At 42.2% G+C, this 23,110-nt stretch overlaps 2 protein-coding genes across 2 annotated transcripts in view; both read right to left on the bottom strand.

Moving 5' to 3' along the window:
* LOC310775941 (NLR family CARD domain-containing protein 3-like) overlaps positions 1 to 23,110 on the bottom strand; it is a gene marked incomplete at its 3' end in the record, with an annotated part of 308,518 nt that overhangs the window by 215,525 nt on the left and 69,883 nt on the right. The gene's annotated exons all lie outside the window — the stretch shown is intronic.
* Positions 1,343 to 8,428, bottom strand: LOC310774949 (nuclear factor 7, brain-like; the record flags this gene model as incomplete). Its single annotated transcript, XM_083635039.1, has 4 exons — positions 1,343 to 1,530; positions 1,973 to 2,941; positions 5,605 to 5,854; positions 8,366 to 8,428. 4 exons carry the CDS (start codon positions 8,426 to 8,428, stop codon positions 1,343 to 1,345), a joined length of 1,470 nt encoding a protein of 489 aa, XP_083491165.1.

Below are 23,110 nucleotides of genomic sequence, written 5' to 3'. Positions count from 1 at the left end.
TATTATACAAGATGAAGTGACATGTTTTCATTGATAAGTCTGCTCAGGTAGGGGGATGCTGGAGTTCCTAGTGCTCAGTTCTTGTTGGCAGAGACTGGAGCTTACTAGTTCTCTCAGGTGGGAGTTTGGGACATGATGAGTGTCATGTTGTGTCTCTACAGACTGTGCAGTTTCCCCACTTGAAAGACTGACTTTTCTCCTTTTCCACCTTTTATTTTGGCAACTTTGGAAGTTTAGTTTGACAGTTCCTATTTTTCCCCATTTGTCATTTCCTTTAGCCATTAGATGTAGACGTTTAAGTGAACCATTCAGTTATCAGATGAGCAGATAGATTAGCTATCAGCTATCAGGTGAAAAGCCTTTGAATAGAAAACAGAAAATAAACATAATATAAAATATGCTATTGCAATATAAATTGAACAGCAACAGACAAATATATGCATCTGTAAATATTTCAAAGACATTAAGCATCAGCATTGTTTTCCCACATTAAATGCAAATAGGTAATGCTCAGTTTTTATCCTTTAGCTTAGCATCAGGTTGTAATGTATTTGAATTTGATTTTAACACTTTTTAAAACCATATTTATTTAACGCACTATTAAATTATTCAGTCATTTTAAACAACCATTTTAACCATGACTAATTAAAACCATCTGCAATTATTGCCATTTTTATATTTTCATCATCCATTTTTTACACCAGATTAGTGACCAAAGTTCCAAACAAATAACCAGCACCTTTTATCTTTGCTTTTACCCAGACAAACGTCATCAGATGTGCAAATAAAGTTACAACCCACAAACAATATACTGTCAATAAATAGCCCAGCTTGCATGCCTGAAGACAGTTAACTTGATGAGCCACGTAAGTTGGTCAGAGTGGCTATTAATAGCATTCTGTTACATCACCACACGGCCATCTTGGTAGGAAAATAACAGGTGATTGTGATCAATTTACAGGTGATTACAATCAAGTGACACTTACAGCCAATGTAAGTGTGTATTGTAGCGCCATATTGCTGGGAAAAATACTTGTGACATCATGGGAATACTATGAATGAATAGCAGCAGCGATCACACAGGGAAAAGTCTGGTCTTAACCCTTTATGTTCCTCCTCTTACCGGCTGCCTCTCTTGTTTTGTAGGCGTCCTGCACAGTCTGTTTGTGATGCTTGCTAGCTGGTGCTCATCACTTCTGGACTGCTTTCACTTTTAAATGGTCCGTGCAGCAGGGCAGACATTTCATCCAGTTTGCTGTCAGTCCACTGACTCCTATTGCTTGATTTATTTATCCACATTTTTATTTCCATTTTGAAAGTTTTTATTCTTTTGCTCAGAGTCTCAATATATTTCCAGAAAACTCCAGTTTGACTTGACAATGAGCGTAACTCCGGCACAGATCTTCTCTCCTCTCTGAGAGCCAGCAGATGCTGAGGAGACTGAGGGAGGGCTGCTAGTGTTTCTACTCATGGCCATGAAGAATGCAGGAGGCTCTTTGGTGGATTTCTCCAGCTGATTGGATTGGTAGTCTGATAGGGAGGAGTGTCACACTGGAGCACTATCATACTCTATGGTGGCCCAGAGGTATGTTTTGAAAACGCTCACTAGATCAGCTCTGCCTGCATCAAAACGTTGAAGCTACGTAAGATGAGCAGCTTATGGTTGAGCTGCTGATCCCACTTCAAGTTCACTTGAATCCATCGACCAAGAACCTAAAACCATTCATGTTATGTGTGTCTGTACACACACACACACACACACACACACACACTAACCCTGAGTCTACCCAAACAGCCTACTGAATACACACTACACACACACACACACACACACACACACACACACACACACACAGCTAACCCTGAGTCTACCCAAACAGCCTACTGAATAGACACTTAAAACACACACACACACCTCACTAACATGCCTTAATCACAGAGAGGGCTGTGTGACAGACTTTGATATCATCACCAGCTGCACTTATAGAGAAATGTGGGTAGAGTTTCTCAGTGAAAGTGTCTGTGTGAGTGTAGATGTGAGTGTTGTCATCAGGGTCGTAGAAGGACACCTCCCCCCTGTCATAGTCCAGCTGAACTCTGATCCTCTGGAGACTCTTCTTCACTGGGAAGGGCTTATTGATCCCATTAGTGTATTTTCCATTGCCATGCCATAAACACCAGATTCCATCTTTTGGTGTGGCATATAACTGACCCTTCCTGTCAACTGACTCTTTAGCCAAACCCACAGTCCAGTCAGGATGTTCTCCCACCTCCACCTCCCAGCTGTGTTTCCCTGAGCTGAAGCCCTCAGAGCCCAGAACATGGGTATACTGAGCGTATCTCTCTGGGTTGTCAGGGAGCTGCTGCCTTTTGCTTCCCCGTCTCACACTGGTCAGGTCAGCAGACAGATAGAGCCAGCATTGTGCAGTGTTTGGGTCCAGAATGACAGGACTGAAGTTCACCTCTCCCTTCATCTTCTCCCAGACTCTGAAGGACAGGTTGCCCAGGTGTTTGGCCACATCTATCAGTGCTCCTGACACCAGCTGTGGATCTGACAGAGAGCACTCGGCTTTGGCTCTGGACTGAGTGGGTTTATAACTCTTGAGGAACGGCACATTGTGTTTCTGCAGGTCTTCTTCCACAGCAGAGATACTGTCTGAGAGAGAGGAGATCTTCTCCTGAATGATCTTCATCTCTCTAGCCACAGTCTTCCCCCTCTGCTCCTCTTCCTCCCTCAGAGCCTTCAGTCTGGCCTCCTCTTCCTCTTTCAGGAACTGGTGGAGCTTGTTGAACTCTGCTGTGATCTGTCTCTCTGTGGCCACCAGCTGCTTCTTGGAGTGTTGAACCACTTCGTTGTATTTCTTCTCCACATCTTTGTATTTGTCCCTCTCGTCCTGTAGAGACTTTAAGTCCGATTTCAGCTGCTCCTTCAGCTCACTGACTGAGAGAGAGAGAGAGACACACAGAGAGAGAGAGAGAGACAGAGAGAGAGAGACAAAGAGACAGAGAGACACACAGAGAGAGAGAGAGACACACAAAGAGACGGAGAGACACAGAGAGACAGAGAGAGAGAGAGAGAGACACACAGAGAGAGAGAGAGACAGAGAGACACTGGAACTTTAAAAGTGCTTGAATTTAACATCAGCCAACACTTCATGTCACATGTCACATGTCACATCCTCCAGTATATTTACACACAGGTGGCAGGTTTGTTACAGGCATTTTAAATGTCTTTTAGGTGCCATGTGTTTGAGCGGATGATTGGCTGAGGCCTGACTTGAGGGCGGGGCCTAACGGGCGCTCAGACATAATTTCTCTACAGAAAGGAGAGAGTGATTATGAAGCATGTTGGATTGTTTGGCGTGACGCCATGTTAAACACCAATCTGAATTACCCAAACCGAGGAGAATGGCCTAATGAACTATTGACCATGAACAGAACCCATAGATGTTTGTCAGTGTACGTGTGTGTTTGTTGCCGTCTGTTCAAGTTGCTTCAGCAGCTAATCTTCACATTGTGGACCAGCATCACACAACAGCCTCTACCTGGCTGTGCTGTGGGCAGGCGCGGACTGCATAATCGGGCACGTCGGGCCGATGCCCGGTGGCCTGCAAAAAATAAAAAAATAAAAAATAAAATTCTGTGTGTGCCCGCAGTCAGGCCACTCACTGAACAGCAGGCCAGGCGCCGCCTACTGGTTTACTAGTGGTTTTATTACTTATTGGTTAGTCTGAAGTAATAATTACACCTCAGGGTTAAAGTGGGTGCATCTCATTGTAAAATTGGACTCAGAAGCTCGGAACCATAAATGAAAATATGGACAGAGCCACCGTGATGTCACTCATTCATTTCTGGACTCTTGTGTTGGAGCCTTGAGTTTTGCATTGCTCAACACTTGGCTATAGGCTATAGAGACTAAAACGATTGTTGGCCTAATTTTTCAGAAACAAAGGTTGGGGCTTGAGCAGAACACACTACCATGTGTTTAATGTTAGGGGCTTGCTTAAACAGGAAGATGTTTAACACGTTCACTGCCAATGACGTGTTAATACGTAAAAAAAAATCCAACGGTTGACTGCCAATGACGTGTTAATACGTCAAAACCGTGGGATGTGCATCTAACCCTTTTACATCTCTTATATAAATATTGGAGCCACCGAACGTGTACAACCCATTCCACCGACCCACTAAGTGGCGACAGTGCTCTCCCAGACTAGAAAAAGCAGAGCCAAAACTGCAGGGGAACGCGCGATGAAACCATTCTCATACTGTAGAATGGATTGGCGAAAACGCTTTCGCTTTCGCGCTGATTGCTGGCGGTGAGGGATTGCAAATTTGCATAATAGATTACGGGTGGAACACACTTTGAAACACGCAGCATAAATAAGACCAGAATCGCAAAAGCTTCATCAAAGCTCTTAACCGAAACTCCAAGAAACGAGCGAGCCCATCCAGACTTGCCTAGCGGCCGCCAGCAGACAGGCACAGCAGCAGCAGCAACAGAAACGAGCTTGTGACACGCCCGCTGCAGCCAAGAAGAACACACACGGAGGGAGGAGTTTGAAGGAGAGGGGTGTTTCCTGCTGTTATGGAGGAAATTACTGTTCAAAACTATTGTTTAGATGTCTGACGTCTTACTGATGCCAAAAATGAATGGTTAAAGTGACTGTTCTATCGAATTTCACAAAAAGCTATTTATCTCAGCTTAAATTTTCAGACGCTGAAACCATGCTGTATTCAAGTGCTAATGCCTACATAACTACTAACTCTACAAACTAACTATTTTAGACAGAGAAAGCACACATTCTATTAGTTCTTTTTAGATATTTTGTGTTCACAAAATCTTAGCAGAAAATAATCCTCAGGTCTTGAAAGATGAGCCAGAATCCTCAAAAAACCCCTCTGGCAGAAGCTACCTACAGTAAAAAAAAAACAGCTGGCAGTGAATGTGTTAATGAAACTGAGTATATGTCAATGTTCATTATTATTGTTATGACGTGTAGTTCTTAAGCCTGTGGAGAATAACGCAGTATGCACGATCTGATCACTCTTCCTTAAATAAAGTTTGCTGTGAAGCGTTTGTACAGAGGCATGTTTTTGGTTTTACTTCTTTATATTATACTTGCAGTTATCTAGGCAATGTTGATGTTTCTATTAGTGAACAAATAGGTAACATGTATCATCGCATTAGCATTATATTCACTAAACCTTGCTTCAAACGGCCCAAATTGGGCTTCAAACGGCCCAAATTTTTCGCCAGCGACCTTCGGGGCAAGCGCGCATCGGCCCATGTCGGCCTGGCCTGCTTGGTAACTAAAGCCCGGCCTGAATTATGATCCCAGTCCGCCCCTGGCTGTGCTGTGGAGATCTGGGAACAGTGTTCAGAGGAACTTTCCCTGTGGAGGAAGCAGAGCCGTGGAGAGACGACTAGAGCACCTGTGAAGGACAAGCTCACGCTGGAAACCTTGCCCTCACTACTAAGTCATCATTATCTACTATATACACTAAGCTGGGGCACCGTGACAGTGTTCGTGTTCATTTATGAGTCAGCTGTGTCATTTCACATCTTTTTCATGTTTGCTTTGTTTTCTCCCCACAACTTACCTTGAGGTCCTAAGATGTCGTTTGATAAATCGTCCACTAGATCATTCTTATTTATCCTCTTCAAAGCCTCTTTGGTCACCTCCACGGCGTCTTGGTTGTAGGTCGACACCATCAAATCCACTGTGTCCATCCTATCTGCATTCTCCAGTCGGCTCTTTGGGATGCCTGACAAACCACTCAGGATGCCATCCTGCTGCAGTTCCCACTTGAACTCCTTTAACTTATCGTCTCCCAAGTGCTCCAGTACTTCCTTAATGAGGCTTTTATAGCTTTCGAGAGCTTCTGTCTATCCGTCGCCATCGTTGCTTCCTGGTAAATTCAAATGATATGGGAATGAATAGCTGTGCCAAAAAAAGAAGAAGCTAGGCCTATGTGCTGTAGCCTATTGTATTTTTTATTTTTTATTTGCAAGTTAAACTGTCAGCTGAGCTCTGTTATTGAAGCTTTGGCTAAAGCCCTGAATTTTACAATGATGTTTTGAAATAAATATGTTTAAAAATCGATTGTGTGGTAAAAGCTTGTGTGACGTTTTCATTAGTGTTAATATATTACAGTAATTTATTTTCAATGTCCGCTATCAAGAGCAATTTGGTTAATAAAATCGCTGGGCTGGGCGCAGTGTTTGTGGTGTGGGAAATGTGTTAAAAGCTTGTATTACGTTTGTAATACGTTGTAATGTCCGCTCTCAAGAGCAATTCAGTTGGTTCATGAAATCGCTGGGCTGCGTGCCGTGCAGTGATTGTGGTGTGGGAGATTCGAGCTGTCAAAAGAAGACAAAAGACTTGCTCCTGGCCAATCCCGGCGCTTGACTGCTGCGTAGGCTGGCACAGGGCGTGGTTTTAGCGTAACCTATGTGGGATTCGAAATAACGTGTCACTCTCACAGCAGCACTAGGAAACGACAGGGAGAAACAATTCGCTTATTTGATTGGCCAAGTAGCATCACGTGCGATGATTTACAGCGCATTCATTGGTCTGTGAGCTTTCTGGCAGATAAACCAGTATTACCGTAAAGACTAGAAAAGCATGTACCAGTTAAAATAGAAACGCTCCGTGAAAATGACAATTCTCAATGATTTGTAGGTTATAGGGCTCGGTCCGGATAGGTCGGTGTCTGGGTCCGGATGCGGACCGGAGTCCGGACTTTGAGGATCGCAGGATTACAGTATAGTAATGGCCTAATGGCCCATTTCCATCGCAGGTAGTAGCGCGATCCCGCTCCGCTCGACTCGATAAATGGTCTCATTCCACCACTAAAAACTATCCCAGCCCGGGTTGTATTGGGGTCGAGTCCTGCTACTTTTAGTACCTGCCTCGTCGTGGTTCTATTCTGTGAACCCGGGTTCATACGGTGACGTGAAAACATTGTTGACGACTGATTGGTCAGGCAGAATCGTGTTTACTCTGTCTACTGACTGTCAATGCAATGCTGGCGGCTGCATACCAGTTTAGTGGGCTTACCTTCTCTTCTGTTATGTATATTTCCATCAGTCTTTTGTGTTCCTGCCTTCGCCTCCGGTGAAATAAAATCGTGGCGGGTGTTCAATTGTCTGAGAGAGAAAAAATTCTGCTGCTCAGGAAGCTCTGTAGCTGAGTGGAGGCTGCATCGCTCCGCTAGGCCGCAGCGGGTGTTTGGTCTTGTCTGGTGAGAGGCCGCGGGGTACAGGCTTCACTCTGTTGCGCCTCTCCCGTCCCCGCACAGCGCAGCGCATGCCTGTGAGTTTGACTAACTACAAAGTGATATCCATTCTCCTGGCCGATTATCACATTTGCCCATGTACACTGTAGGTCATTTAGAGGCACCAGTATTTCATAAACAGTTTAAAAGTTATGTGGATGGATTTAATTGTAACGTTATGTTATAGCCTACTTCGGCTATAAGCGAAGGACAGATATGCGGTCGCTATGATGACCAGCTGTGGGCGGGGGTGGGTGGGGGCAGATGATCCGCGGTGGAAGCAAAACGTCCATCGGGCCGAAATGATTAGAGGCGAGTGGTGACGAGCTGTGCAGGGCAGTAAAATGTGGTGGAAATGAGCCATAATAGTCAGTAGTATCGGTATGGGCTAGTATCAGAAGAAAACCAGGTTGTTAAAAGAGCCACAGATGTGAATGCCAATAATGTATCAGACAAGAATGTTAAAGTTGTGTAGCAACACTTATATTGTTACAGAGGAGAAAATAATAAAACACAATTTTTTTAAATAACAAACTAAAAATGTAATAAAGTGCGCACAAAATATCCGCAGGGGGCCCCTCCAACAATGGGGGGGACGAAAAAGATTTGACCACTTTTGTTTTGGGTGTGCCAATTTTGGCGAAAAAATTGGACACTTGAAGCCAGATTAGAGGAATATTAGCAGTATTTAACAGTATTAACATTTTATCAGGCTTAAATATTGGGGGGGATTTGCCCTTCTCAATTTAATAATGATCCTGAGGAAATATAAGAAATGTGATACTTATAGCATGTTTAAAAAGTCAATTCAAAATGATTTCACAATATAATTCAACATGTTTATAGTTTAAATGTTCTCCTAGGAGTCTAGGACACATAGCTGTCATTATTCATAACTTTTTCATACAACAAGGTGCAAAATTTCCCTTTTTTTGGGTCCACGGTCAAATGGTTAGTGAATTTTTGTTTGTTTGTCAGTCAGTCAGTCAGTCTGTCTTCTATCTAGCCACTCGATAGAGTAACTGTTTATTTTGTTGTTGTTTTTTGCTGGTAGTGAGTGAAGCAAATCTACCGGCCACTTTACCAGCATCTGGCTGGTGGCTGCTAGCCTGCTAAGGTTGTTGTGTCCTGATTTCATACCATTCATCTTGGCTAAATTGTTAGCTTAGCTAGCTTGGTTAACTAGTTATCTGCTTAATCAGTAGCCCCTCGTGGAGTCAGCTGTAGTGGCAATGCAAGGTGCTGCACTTACCACTGTCTTTCTTTCTTCCTCCTCCTCTTTCTTCTTCTTCTTCTCCTTTTCAGCTCCAGAGGGGTAACTCCTCTTGATTTTTGCAACATTGATTCTTTACCGTACACCAAAAACCTGACCTAGACAGGCCAGATCAAATCCAAACCGTTCGAATTACACTCATATAATTGTCAATATGAATCATATCTAACCTCTGGTTAAGTGTGAATTTACACCAACATTAAAGTTACAGTTTGTATCAATTGGTTCAAATCACATTCCATCTCCTCCGACACAAAACATTTCCTTCACCCCCGGACTGGTAAAAAATATCCAATCAAGTCCTTCATAAACTGTAGTACCACACATGTGATCTACACGTTGAAATGTTTGTGTGGGAGTGTCTACTGTATATAGGACAAACTAAACGTGCATTAAAGCTCCGCATTGCTGAACATAAAACGGCCATACGCACCCAAAATCTGGACTATGCAATAGCAAGACATTATAAACAAGCCCACCATGGCTCAGTCGCCTCCCTTAAGTTCTGGGGGATAGAGAAAGTCTCTTCCCCACAGAGAGGTGGCGATATTGTCACAAAACTGTTGAGGCGTGAAGCCTTCTGGATTCATACACTGAATACGGTGGAGCCTAATGGACTTAATGATGAGCTCAGCCTCTCCTGCTTCCTCTAAATGTAAATCTAAATGTACTGATATTTGTATTGTGTTCCTATGTTTAAATATGTAATTATATTGTATGCATTGATCCTTTATCCCCTCCTCTTCCCCCTCCCTCCCACCCCACCCCCACCCTCCTTCCTAAGTGCTGTCACAGGATTGGCTTATTAATTGACCACCCCCCATCCCGTCTAACCAATTGCAAACTGCCTTGTGTATTGGGGAGGTATATTTAAACTGCTGCCATTCTGTCATTCCTGTTTGACCCTGATGAAGACGCGTTGCGTCGAAACGTTGGTCTTCTTCGAGTCCGTAGCAATCTCAGATGTCGTTCTGCCAATATCGGGCACAGGCCACAGCTGATGGGGAAGGTTCTGCCAGGTCACGTTGGTGCACTTAGCCTATTAAAAGAAACCTTCTCACCAGTGACCGTGTGCTCCAGATTCTTCCTTTACTGTCACATTCCAAAAGGTTTCAGTTGTACAACAAAATAGTTTCAAAATAAATCTAGTTTCACAGTAGAGCACTAAAAAATGTGCCTCTTTGATCACCATAACCCAAAGTAAACACAATTAAATTCAACAGTTAGACTATCACCTTTTTAACAAAAACACCCATAGTCAGCAACAGTATGGATAAGTAACATTTCCTTTCATAGCCAACAGGCAAAATCATTAGCATCTCAATGGAGTTTGTGCAGGGAAAACAGAGGAAATCCCGCTAGCATTTTGTGTGGCTAAATACCTGCTAACAGCCTACTAGCAACTGTAGGCGATATTTTTCGAAGGCTAGGCGAAGGCATGACCCACCCCTCTCTGCCTCTGATTGGCTGACAGCAGTCAGCTGCTCTCGCCTGCTTCCCAGGTGAGTCAGAAGTCATCTCAAACGAGCCTAATATATACTTTCATTCAATGTCACAATGCTGCGGGGGAAGTAGGCTACTTCCAAGCATTATTACTATAGCTAGATAGGCTATTAGTGGTGTGTTTGCTGGACAGCTAACAGCTAACTTTATTAAAATGACTATAGAGTCAGTTAGTTCCTGCTGAGGGTCATCTAAGCATTTGTTCATAATGTGAGCAGCAGGTGCAAAACAATCATTAAATCAACAAGAATGAGATGGCAGATGACAGCATAGAATCAAAAGGTTATGTGTGAGAGCTTTCTTTATTAGGCTATATTAAACATTACAATTGAAAACCGTAGCCTATAACTGAGTTATGAACGTAATGCAGGATAGCCAAGCGAATGTGTTTGGATGGAAGTTTGACGCTAGGCCAATCAGAGGCAGAGAGGGGCGGGTTATGCCTTCGCCATCATCCGGAAAAAAATGGCGCCAACTGTATAGGCAGTGAGAATGCACCCAACTTAGCATGGTGCTAGCAGGCAGGCTTTACAGTTAACCTATAACTTCTCTTCACAGCAGACTCACCGCTTAGTAGGCTTCACAGCGTAGCACTCGGCGATCACACCGAACGCATCTATGGGTCTCGTGCTTCTCTACAAAGTGCGAGTACAACAATGTATGAATCAATAGTTGTCGGACAACATCAAGTATTTGTTTAAGTTCGTTTGGGAGATGCATCTCACTCTTACCAACGGGGGATGATTGGATGCAATATCCTAGTTTGAGAATAGCAGTGATGACTCAGAATTGAAGGGCAGTTAGCAGATGCGACTTTCCTCATGCCAGACAACTGTATGCTAGCTAGCCAGACAAATACTATAGATGGGTCACCGCAGCGTCCCACAATTCTAACAAATGGTAGCAGCAAGTCTCCTAAAACTGGGAGCGAAGGATTTCACGGTTGAGTGACGTCACACCCGAGTTGTCCACGTAACGTTCCAAAAAAGTCAGGAAACAAGCCAGGCAAATGTAAGAACTTCCGGTATGTCTTTCTTTTCAAAATAAAATAACACAAAAGCCAATAAAATGATTAATTTTACACATTTAAACAATAAATTAAGATATACAATACACATTATAACTGTTTTATTAACGTTATTCTCAGTATATTAACGGATAAATGTTGTTCACTGGAAGTGGCAGCTTGTCAAACACACACACTATGGAACTAGCAAGTTGAAGAACTTCCGGTCGAAGTTTTTCAAAATAAAAGAACACACAACTGACACAAGCCATTGATTAATTTGCACATTAAAAGTATAAATCGAGCATTTAAACGAAGCTATGCATTACTAATTATGTTTCTGTATAACTGTTTTAATAACATTGAGGACATTCTTTTCAGTAAATGGAATATGCTGTTGACTGGAGTGCATAGTTTTACAAATTGGACACTGTACAAACTGGCAGCTTGCCAAATATATAGTGATCTGATCTCCTTTTGATAACTAATGTAATAATAACTAAGGGACCGTTCGTTATTTAGGGAAGGGGCCACTGGAGGAAAATAGGGGAGGGTAATCTTGTTTTGAATTTAGTTTGAGGGAGGGTACATTCTCTTTAATTTGAGTCCAGGGGAGGGGTATACAATTTTGATTAGATAAAAATATATAAACTTTTTGTTTGTGTGTAATGTTTGCTTTTCGGACTTCAACAACTACTGAGTTGCTTCATTTACACCCCTCCTGTCCAAACTGTTTGGTATGTCCCGGTGCATTGTTTCTCTTTGGCGGTCTGATCTGTCGATCTTTGTGCTTGGCCTATCCAGACAGTAGGCGTGTACAGTATCTGGCCAATCAGTGGGCTCTGTTTGCCTCGACGGAGGGCTGGGGTCTTGTACGCACTGCTGGGGTAACCTATACGTTCATATCAGCGAGGCTGCGACAGGCTGGTGTGCTGTTGCTGCTTTCTTTCGGGAGCGCGAGTGGCTGACTCATTGTGATACTAATAGTTTGATTTGATTGTATAACTTAGTGTAAGACCACCATCCTGCGGGAGCCCTTACACGTAATTATTGTTGCTGCGTGCTATCATGACGTGGTGATATCTAACAAGTGTCAACCAACCTGTGCTGTGATGCTATGAGCTGTTATACATATATATATATTTTTGTCGATAATAAAGATTCCTATTTTAATATTAAGCTGCTTCTTGGTGTGTGTGCCTTAACGGCGTTGGAGCCTGTGGCTGTGGTCTCTAGGTGCCACAATATGGAAGTAGGCTACATTTCCAGCACGAAAAGTCAAGCAAACAAACAGACATGGCATCACAAAATATATATGGGCTCTATCATTGCGCCAGATAAGTCTAGGAAGTCACAGTAGAACCGAGTTACGGCTCACTCATTTCCTAAATAACGTATAGTCTACAAGGGATATTTATACCACCAGGATGACATATATGTTTCACATAGGGTTGTGTTTTGATTTCGAGATTTTATTTTGTCCAATATTGAAATGTTCGACAATTGCATGTTGTGTTAACATTATTTCTATCTACCTTTCTATCTATTTAGGCTAATTTGGATGCTATTTGTTATCGAAATGTACCTCAATGGATGCTGGGAGATTTTACATGTGTGGCTTTGTGCCTGTCTGCTGAGGGAGTGAGAGAGAGAAAGAGAGGGGGGACAGAGAGTGGAGAGTCCGCCACATAGAACCGGCTAACTTTTTTCCATCAGTCATTGACTGCTATTTAAACACAAATATTGATATACACAGACTGAAGATTGTTTCACAAGCGAAAATAGCATTATGTAGCGACCAGAGGAGGCGGTCGCTCTGATTGGTGACAGTTCTGCTCTTAAGAAGCGCAAAGGATTATGGGAGTTCATGTTCTTGTGGGAAGCTTCTTACTGTACAGTTAAAAACGTGGTTTAGTGATGTTGTGCTCATGTTTTGATTGCATTATGTGGTAATGGCAATGTTTGTGTGGCCAGGATATGTTTAGTTTTACTATCAATGTAGCCACCACGACTGAGACTGTTAGTGTGTTTGATCACCTCTGGCCGGAGTTTCTGCTAATGTTAGGTTAAAAGTAAGATATCTGTGTCAGTCTGCATTCTTCCACGCAAACTTGCCACAATATTGTTTGGGGAGGGTTAATTATATTTTTCAAATCGCTTCGGGAGGGTCAAGGAAAAATATATTTTGATCAGGGAAGGGGCACAGCTTTTTATTTCAGAGCACACCAAATTCCTCCAGTGACCCCCTTTCTAAATAACGAACGGTCCCTAATGTCTAATGTAATATTTTTCACTTTAATTCAATGAGCCTATAGCTCCCTTGAAACTGTTTGGAGCCCCCACTTTGAAAACCTCTGGCCTAGGCTATTGTGATGTTTCCTCTTTTACTGAGGTGTGCTGTTGTGTGCATACAATGCATTGCTCAAGACAAGTGTACATGATGGATTATATGAAAATGCAATTCAGCGTTATGTGCAGTATGACTTGTTTAGGACTTGGAACTCAAAGTTTAGGACCTTGGACTTCTCAGGACTTGCCTGTCTTCACTTGGGATTTGAGTGCAAAGACTTGATAGTCCATGGGCCAAACCCCGCAATTTCACATATCGGTACCACTCAAGTGGGCAAATTCTAATCATGATTTTTGAACATGTATATATCCATAGATGATATTTTAGTATGATAGCCTTTGCAGAATGGTAGCTTTGTCACAGTTATCAGCTCATGAAGTTGGCCAGCCCCTACAATAATTTGGATTCTAGGGGCTGATGCATACGTATCCTACTCTATGCTCATTTTGAGGACCTTTACTCATGTTTGATGAGAACATGTTTGATATAATTTTAAAGGGTAGCTTCCTAGCTTTCATTTAAGCTCAGTTGTGTGTCTGTCTGACAAATACAGGTCACAGGAGCTCCTCAAACTGTCAGTGACATTCGTTTTTCCACAAGTTTCGTCTAAACTATAGTTTTATTTCAGCACTGTGGCATCTAGGAACATCAGAGATACAAACAACAAACACTGGAATACTCACAGGACTATAAGGTTTCAGAAAAGGTATAAGGCAGTGGTTCTCAAATGTTTTCACATGAAGGACCGCTAAACTGACCAAAATTAAACCACGGAGCCCCATTTGATAGGATTTTGTCCCACGGTGATAATAAGATTGATGCTTTTAGATGTTTTATTACAGAAAGTGTATAAAAGCCATGACCAAAATAGTCATTGTGTTACTTATGAATGGAATTATAGCTAAAATAAATCGCTATTTGGCTGGAACCCCCTCAAGGACCCCCATTTGAGAACCACTGGTATAAGGTAGGTGAATTTGGCCCTTAAGGTAGAAGAATGACTTCTTGAGGGAATGGGACACGGTACCATCCGGGTGGGCAAATTCTATTTGTGATTTGATTTTTTTAATTCATATACATCCCTAGATTATGTTTTTATATGATAGACCATGATGACTGGTAGCTTATTAGTGCTTATCCCCTCTTAAATTATCTGTCGTTCAAAACCGGAAAAGTGCCTTCCCTGGAATCGTCTTTCTTTCATTATATCCTCTCCCTGGGGTGTGTATGGACTACTGACTGTTAATATTATATGTCTAGATATAGACATACTATGATACCATACATACCATACTATACTATACTAGATAGATATACTATACCTAATTGTCTACTAAATATTGGCACATTTCTCAGTCAAAAAGAGAGAAAACTGGCATGCTTCTCAGTCAAAAATAGTTTTATTTGTGTTACGGTATATCAACAGCTACATTCAAAATGTTTACAGTAGTGCTGCACGATTTGGGGGAAAGGTGCGATTTGTGATTATGGTGGACAATATTGCGATTTGCGATTGCGATATAATAAACGGTATCTAGGGATGTGCTGTTTTTTTTTTCGAGGCGAGCTAACATGCATCTGCAGACTTATTTCTTTTATAGCAACAAATGCATAACATTACATAACATTACATAACATTACATAACATTACATAACATTACATAACATTACATAACATCGCGATTGCGACTGCGATTGCCATTCAATGAATCGTGCAGCACTAGTTTCCAGTCTTTCAGGACAATAGGCCAATCTACCCTTCCTGAGACACCATGCCTCCCACAATGGCACCACCATCATCATCATCATCCACATCTGAGTCTGTCAGCTGTGGAGCAGGCTCTCTTACTATGGTAACCGCTGTGTTCTAGAATTCTGGTTCCGTGTTACTATGGTAACCGCTGTGTTCTAGAACGCTGGTTCCGTGTCACTATGGTAACCGCTGTGTTCCATGTTACTGTGGCGACCGTATTACCACCAGCACACTCTTGTGGTAGCATTCAACACGTCAATAAGAACACTTGGGCCCTTTTCACAGCAATCGTTTTGAGGTGGTAAAGTAGGAAGTAAAGGAGGTGTAACCAATAACATTAATGAGGGCACTGGAACGCCGACATGGAATGGAACCATCATTAATGGCATTGGTGTGAAATGGGTCTATATTGACAAGAACACTTCACTAACCGATCAGACGCGGCAGAACCTTCCAGAGATCAATATCTAGTGTTCTGTCCGGGTTCTGCGGGAGGACACGCATCAGCCTGGAAACATGTTGGACTGAGCATCCTTCCTGTTGCCTAGCAACACAAACCAAGCAGCAGACGCTTTGAATTGAAACAAACTGATGACAGCAGGCACCATGTGTGCCGGGCACATGTTCACATTTGACATCTGAGCGTCGGGGCTCACTGACAAATTCCATCAAATACCAAGACTTCTGAAAAGACTTAATAGGATTGTCACATGATCATGATCGATGACGATGACAATATTGATGCTGTGAAGAAATCCCCAATATCTCACTACTATAACGAGGCGGTGCGGCGCATCGCGTGCCACATAATTGCTCCACTGTTCAGCGGGCGACTGCACGTGTGAAGCTCCGCTATAGAGATTAATCAAGGAAGGAACAAAGCAGCTGTAACATGAACCCTCCTCAGTTCTGCTCCAAGTTTCCTCCTTCAGGAGCCTTTAATAGGTGAAAGTGCCAGCTGTACATACTGTATATTTTCAGTCAATCAGTAATCTGTAATAGATTACATTTGAGAAGTAATCTATCTGATGGGCATCATCATGTCTCCTCTTTCCACTCTGTCCCTCTGGTCTCTGGTCTCTAACCAGGAAACGATGCAGACTGACAACAACACATGCTATTTTATTCTCTGTACAGAAACACATGTTTTGGAATGTTTTATGAATGGGCTATTTTAACACGTTCACTGCCAATGACGTATTAATACGTCAAAAATAATCCAACTGTTCACTGCCAACGACGTATTAATACGTAAAAAAAAAATCGATTTTTTTTTTTTGACGGTGGGATGTGCATCTAACCCTTTTACATCTCTTATATAAGTATTGGACGTGTACAACGTGTACAACCCATTCCACCGACCCACTAAGTGGCGACAAGGAAGGAGGAAGGCAAGCAAAAAGCAGTGTGACGAAGCCATTCTCATGAAAATGGATTGGCGAAAATGCTTTCGTTTTCGCGCTGATTGCTGGCAGTGCGGGATTGCAAATTTGCATAATAGATCACGGATGGACACACTTTGAAACACGCAGCATAAATATGACCAGAATCGCAAAAGCTTGATCAAAGCTCTCAACCAAAACTTCAAGAAGCGAGCGAGTCCAACCAGACTTCCTCAAAGAGCGGCCGCTCAGACAGGCACAGCCGCACAGCAGCTGCAAAGCAGTGAGACTGGTGACAAGCTTGTGACACGGCCGCTGGCTGCAGCCAAGAGGAACGCCCATGGAGGGAGGAGTTGGAAGCAGAGGGGAGTTTCCTGCTGTTATGGAGGAAATTACTGTTCAAAACTATTATTTAGGTCTTACTGATGCCAAAAATGAATGGTTAAAGTGACTGTTCTATCGAATTTCACAAAAAGCCGTTTATCTCTGAATAATTTTTCTGACGCTGAAACCATGCTGTATTCAACTGCTAATGCTTACATAACTACTAACTCTACAAACTAACTCTTTTAGACAGAGAAAGCACACATTCTATTAGTTGTTTTGAGATATTGTGTGTTCACAAAATCTTAGCAGAAAAGAATCCTCGGCTCTTGTAAAATGAGCCAGAATCCTCAAAAAAAAACCATGGCAGAACCTACCTACAGCATTGAAAAAAGGGCTGGCAGTCAATGTGTTAAGACATTTTGTGTGTATGTTTGGTTTTTGTGTTTGTAAATTTCAATAAAGTTTTTAATCCTGAAACGATGTTTTGGAGGCCATTTACACCTGGCACTGACATGCGTTTTTTCTGTGATCAGATTGCAATCGGATATTGCTTGACCACGTTAGCCTGATTTCATTTACACCTGGTGTTAACATGCATTTTGGGTGATCTGATTGCAATAATCTGACACACACACACACACACACACAACACACACACACACTGGAGTTAGTAGTCTCAATACCAACACTTGGTTGCAACGGTCAGCGACCAGTAGGCCTATACATGTAGTTTTGGCTCCTGCAAAACATCTTGTTGTACCACCAACGAGGAAGAGAAACCAGTTCCTTGCAGCATAGATCATATTATGCTTTTGAAGAGGACTCGTATGTTTACGAAACAAAAAGTCCCATCTTCTGGTTTGCGGCATCCACTCTCCTGTTTGGACATATTCACATTTAAGAACCTGGAACGACTTCTCCCCACAGGGAGCTTCTGTGATGTTTAAATCTTGGGCTGAAAAGGGATTACAAAAAGTAGATTTATACGAGCCAGATCAACAGATGTTGTTTGAAGAAATAGCTGATAAATATAACATATCTCTATATATAATATAACATAGTCCCACAAACAGTTCAACTACTTACATCAGAAACAGACTTCATCAGAAAACAGCAAAGTCAATCACTAGCCATCCCCACTATGTCAAAATAGAGGAGGTAATGGTGATGTAGTGTTTGGGCAGGGGCATCATCTCTAGGATATCTAACCTTCTGGTAGGCCAGTCTTCCATGGAGAGAGGACTTAGATGATGAAGACATCACCATAGAGCAGAGGTTCTCCATGGAGAGAGGACTTAGATCAGGGGTGGGCAACTATTTTTCATGGGGGGCCACATGAGAAACCCAGACTGTTGCCGGGGGCCAAACAAATATTGTCATGCCGTAACCCATGGATGGGCAACTTCGATGATAGAGAGGGCCACAAAAAAATGTCCTCACTACCAGATTTTGCTGAGGGCTGAACGGCGCCAGCGTGAAAAATTTGGGGCATTTGAAGCCAGGTTTAGAGGAATAACTAATTTTAAATTAACAATTGTGATGTCATTATTCAGTCTTAACCACCAATATTTGATCCTTTTCCTCATTCACTCCTATGTCACCACCTGCTCTCCCTGCAGGGCTTGAAATTAACTTTTTTCACCACCTGCCAATATGGCTGCTAGATTTTAAAGTTACCAGCCAATTAGAATTTCCACTAGCCTAAATGTTTTTCTTGAAATAAACCAGAATATGAGTGGGTTAATTTAAGCAGAAGTATCAGTAAGTGGCCCGAGATTCTCAAAGCCTGTGTTGAGGGTCACACAAGAACAAAAATGCACTCTTGAAGCTAAATAAATCCAAAACCAACAAGTTAATTATTTAAATTTCTACTTCAATGTAGAACAGTAATTTCTTACACATGAGATTACTTTTAGCCTTTTAGTCATAAATATTATTGAAAGATATTCCATATTCCAGACTGAAATGCTATAACAGAAGAGTATTGCCCAGAATGACATGAACATTTGGACACTTATTCAGCGGGTATATTGCATGTTGCGTTCAAGTGCACTGTAAAAAAATATGTATGTTGCCCATGTATGACTTAGATGATGAAGACATCACCATACACCAGAGGTTCTTCCATGGAGAGAGGACTTAGATGATGAAGACATCACCATAGACCAGAGGTTCTCAAATGTTTTTCACCCAAGGACCCCTTACACGATCTACCGGGGACCCCCTCATTCTGATTTGTGATTTTGGGCTAAGCTTAATTGTTTCCACGGTAACATGCTTGACTTTTAAATTGATAGGTGTGTTAGATTAGATGTAATCCATGAACCATTTTAGATTTAAAGCGTACAATATTTTCGTTGAACTATAAAGCTTTTGCAACAAAAAAAAACGTTTTTATTTTTATTTTCCTGAAAACTTTTCGTGGACCCCCAACGTGCCACCCCCATTTGAGAACCACTGGCATAGAGGCCTGGGAGGAGGCATGTGACAAAGCGCAATGTCAAACAATTCACTTAAATTTGCTGCAGGATAACTGGCTGATGTGAATCTCTGTAACTCCAGAAAATATCCACAAATACAATGGTGCCATTCCTGATGTATGTTTCAAGTGCAGAAAATACAAAGACACACTTTTCCACTGTCTTTGGCAGTGTAGCCAAATCAAAAGTTTTTGGGACGCAGTAAGAGAGTGTATCCACTCCACGACATATTGTCCATACAAATACCTCTAGACCCGAAGATCTTCATACTAGGACCCAATTCATTATAACATCAGAGGGAGACAGAAAAGAGTTATTGCTGTAACATGGAAACGGTTTGGTAGGCTGGTATAATAGGTAGATGGATTTCTGAACTAACCACAACTCTGCCCTTAGAGAAAATCACATATACCATCAGGGGTCAATAGGGGTGTCACGACACACTCAGTTCACGATACGATACACGATATTGGGTTCACGATAACGATATGATACGATATTTTAACAATATTTTGTTGTGATCGATTTGTAAGTTGAGGGGGCATCCTCCACGCTAATTTGAGTCATTTCACCATTTTCATCCTCCGTGTCTGTAACGCAGGCGCGTAGCCACGGGTGTGCCAGGGTGTGCCAATGCCACCCAGACAGGCCGCTGGCACACCCAAAAAAAATGGGGTAAAAAAGGTTTTTTGTTTTGTCTGCAAAACACGTCAACGCTGTCATGCACTGTGTCCAACTTATCCTATGTGCGAATAGAAATCACGCTCCGCTGACCTATGTGCCCCGGAGCATCATGGGAATAGTTAAGCTGTCGTCCACGTAAAGTAAACAAATGCACGCACAGCTGTAGCAGCAGCAGCAGCCCAAATCAAGAAGACATGAAACAAAGCTCGCTTTTAAGCTTTTTCGGCAAAGGCAAGAAACGTCGCTTTGACAACGAGGAAGAAGATGACTCATTGTCACTCTCCCCCTCAACAAGTGCGGATTGTAGTGCACCCTTCCCGCACCTGTATTGGTGGTGTACAGTGGAGAAGAGACAGACGATTATGAAGAAGATGATGCAGCCGAAACAATGACGTTAACAGCGGGGAACGCAGCCAACAACACACTGGAGGTTTGTGCAGAGCCAGAGGACACTGAGAACGCTACAGATCTCTCTGCAGTAGACGAACCTTCATGCCAACCAAATTTGCGTTCTTTCCCGACTAGAACACTCATTCGAAAAAGTAGGTGAGACTTTTTAGAGAATTTAATTGACTGCTTCTACCTGCTAATAATGAGTGTGAAAAGGAGCAAACAACACACAAATATTCCTCTAAATCTGGTTTGAAAAGACCCCAAAAAAAATTGGCGGTACTGCTGTAACGTCCCTCGTCTGTTCAAACAAAGCAATGAAAAGGAGGGCGAGTATGCAATCAGATGCAGATCAGTGCCACCATGTTCAGCTTCTTTTTACCACTTTTTTTTTTTAACTTACTTTGTACCACCTGCTACATTATAATCATATAGAAACATCTCTGGGAATTATGTTTTCCATCCCGAGAGGCTATTAGCCTACCGGAGTGTCTCCTGGCCAATCCAGGAGGTTTGGCAATACTATTTGGACCGCTTGTTGCTGGGTTAAATACAACTATTATACTTCCTAGCTATACAGTCATAGCTCAGTTACAAGTTACACAGTTAATGTTACTTTCCAGTTATAGGGACATAGCCCTTGAGTTATACAGTCTTCTGTCTTATTGGAAAAAAGGAAGATGTATTGATATGTGGTTCTATATGATGCCTATGGAGGGCGCTCTAGACTGTGTACTTAAGAATGTGTTCCAGGAAGTAAAGTTGCTTTGAATGAATCGTCTGGTGTGTGCAGTCACTTCAAAACACCTCTAATAACTAACATTTCATCAACATTTCATTTTCACATGTTTGAAAAGGGGATTAAAGCTCTACTACTAATGACTGCCATGAATTTTGCATTTTCTTTCTTTCTTTTTTCACTCAAAAAATGTAACTGCCCCCTCAGTTTCAATGGGCATGACACTTCTGACCTTAACTATTGTATCAGTGAAATGACTGAGTTTTGTTAAAACAGGTCACATTTGTGTTGTATCAACAGTAAATGCTATTTTAGGGCAAAACACTACACTTTACCAAAATGAGAAAAGGAAAATATTTCCACACAATTGTATGCATTTGAATATGTAACATGGCCTCATGAAGCCAGAACATACATGAAGACTATTTTGATGTTAGTGTTTTAATTGATCACACCAGTGTGTAGTTGATGCTGTGTAAGACATCAACATATCATAGCTGTGTGTTTTGTTTTGGTGGAAAGAATCCGTTTTGAGAAGAGAGAACATGGTTTTGAGTGTTGTGTCACTTTATAAGAGATTTGTGGAGTTTTGACAAACTCTTTTCAGTTTAGAGTTTTGACAAACTGAGCCACAGTTATTGGAAATGTGTTTAAACGTTTGGAGAAAAACTGTAAAGACACAACACATCTAGACATTTTCAACACGTTTAATTCCTCAATGTACAGCAGTAAAATAAATTGAAACTGAGTGAAAAAAGTAATTGTAATTAAAAAAAAATATGATAAAGAACGTAGAATACAGTAAAAATAATTTCCATGTATTTACAGCCAATGAAGAAAACAACAGTTTGTACATAAGAAAGACATGAGTTTATGTTGCCTCAGCATCCTGTCTGTGCTCTGACTCAGACCAGAGATTCTGCTCAACATCACAGCAGCAACAACAACAAGCCTCCTCCATGGCCCTTTCTCTCTCTCTCTCTCTCTCTCTCTCTCTGTGTGTGTGTCTCTCTCTCTCTCTCTCTCTCTCTCTGTGTCTCTCTATCTCTCTCTCTCTCTCTCTCTCTCTCTCTCTCTCTCTGTGTGACTCTCTCTCTCTCTCTCTCTCGCTCTCTCTCTCTCTCTGTGTGTGTGTCTCTCTCTCTATCTCTCTCTGTGTGTCTCTCTCTCTCTCTCTCTCTCTTTCTCTCTCCCTCCTCTATCTAACAGTTTATCTCTCCCTTCTCTATCTAACACAGAGACACTGAGGCATCATCAGACCAGAGCCTATACCCAGGGTAGAGTTTTTCAGTGAAGGTTGAGTAGAAGGTGTGGAGGTGAGTCAGTGTGTCAGAGGAAACTGTGTAGAAGGACAGAGAGCCAGCAGGCCAGTCAAGATACACTGCGACTCTGTTAGAGACAGAGGAGGGAAGAGGTATGTCTGTGTAGCTGTTATTGTGCCTGGCAGAGTAATGATCATCAGAGCACCACAGACTCCAGGACTTTTCATTCCCTCCAAGCCTGCTGTCATGACCCTCTCCTCTCCTGCTGATTCCTCTGTAAGTCACTCCTATATCAACCCCTCCTTTCCTCTCCACCTCCCAATAACAGCGACGAGTCAGACCATCTCTACACAGCAGCTGAGGCCAGAAGTCAAATCTCTCTGGGTGATCAGGATATGGCTGCTTCTCTCTCACACACGTCACCTTTCTGTTGTCTTCAGACAGGAGGAGGTGTCTCTCTGCTGTGTTTGTGTCCAGTGTGAGTTCACAGGCATCTGATGAGACAACAAGACTCAATACAGCAGCAGCTTCTCATCTAAAACACCTGGGCTGTGTTTCACAATAACAATCATTCTTAGTGGTTATGAAGATATTTTACAAGTGATTTTAAGAAATGGTTGATTGTAGGTTTTTACCACATTCATGCTCACATAAATAAACCTTTTGTCAAAACCTTAAAA

This window comes from Poromitra crassiceps, assembly GCF_964638095.1.
Source record: "Poromitra crassiceps genome assembly, chromosome: 4".
NCBI lineage: Eukaryota > Metazoa > Chordata > Actinopteri > Beryciformes > Melamphaidae > Poromitra > Poromitra crassiceps.
The sequence above is the reverse complement of the archived record's forward strand: the minus strand, read 5'-3'. Positions and strand labels throughout refer to the sequence as shown.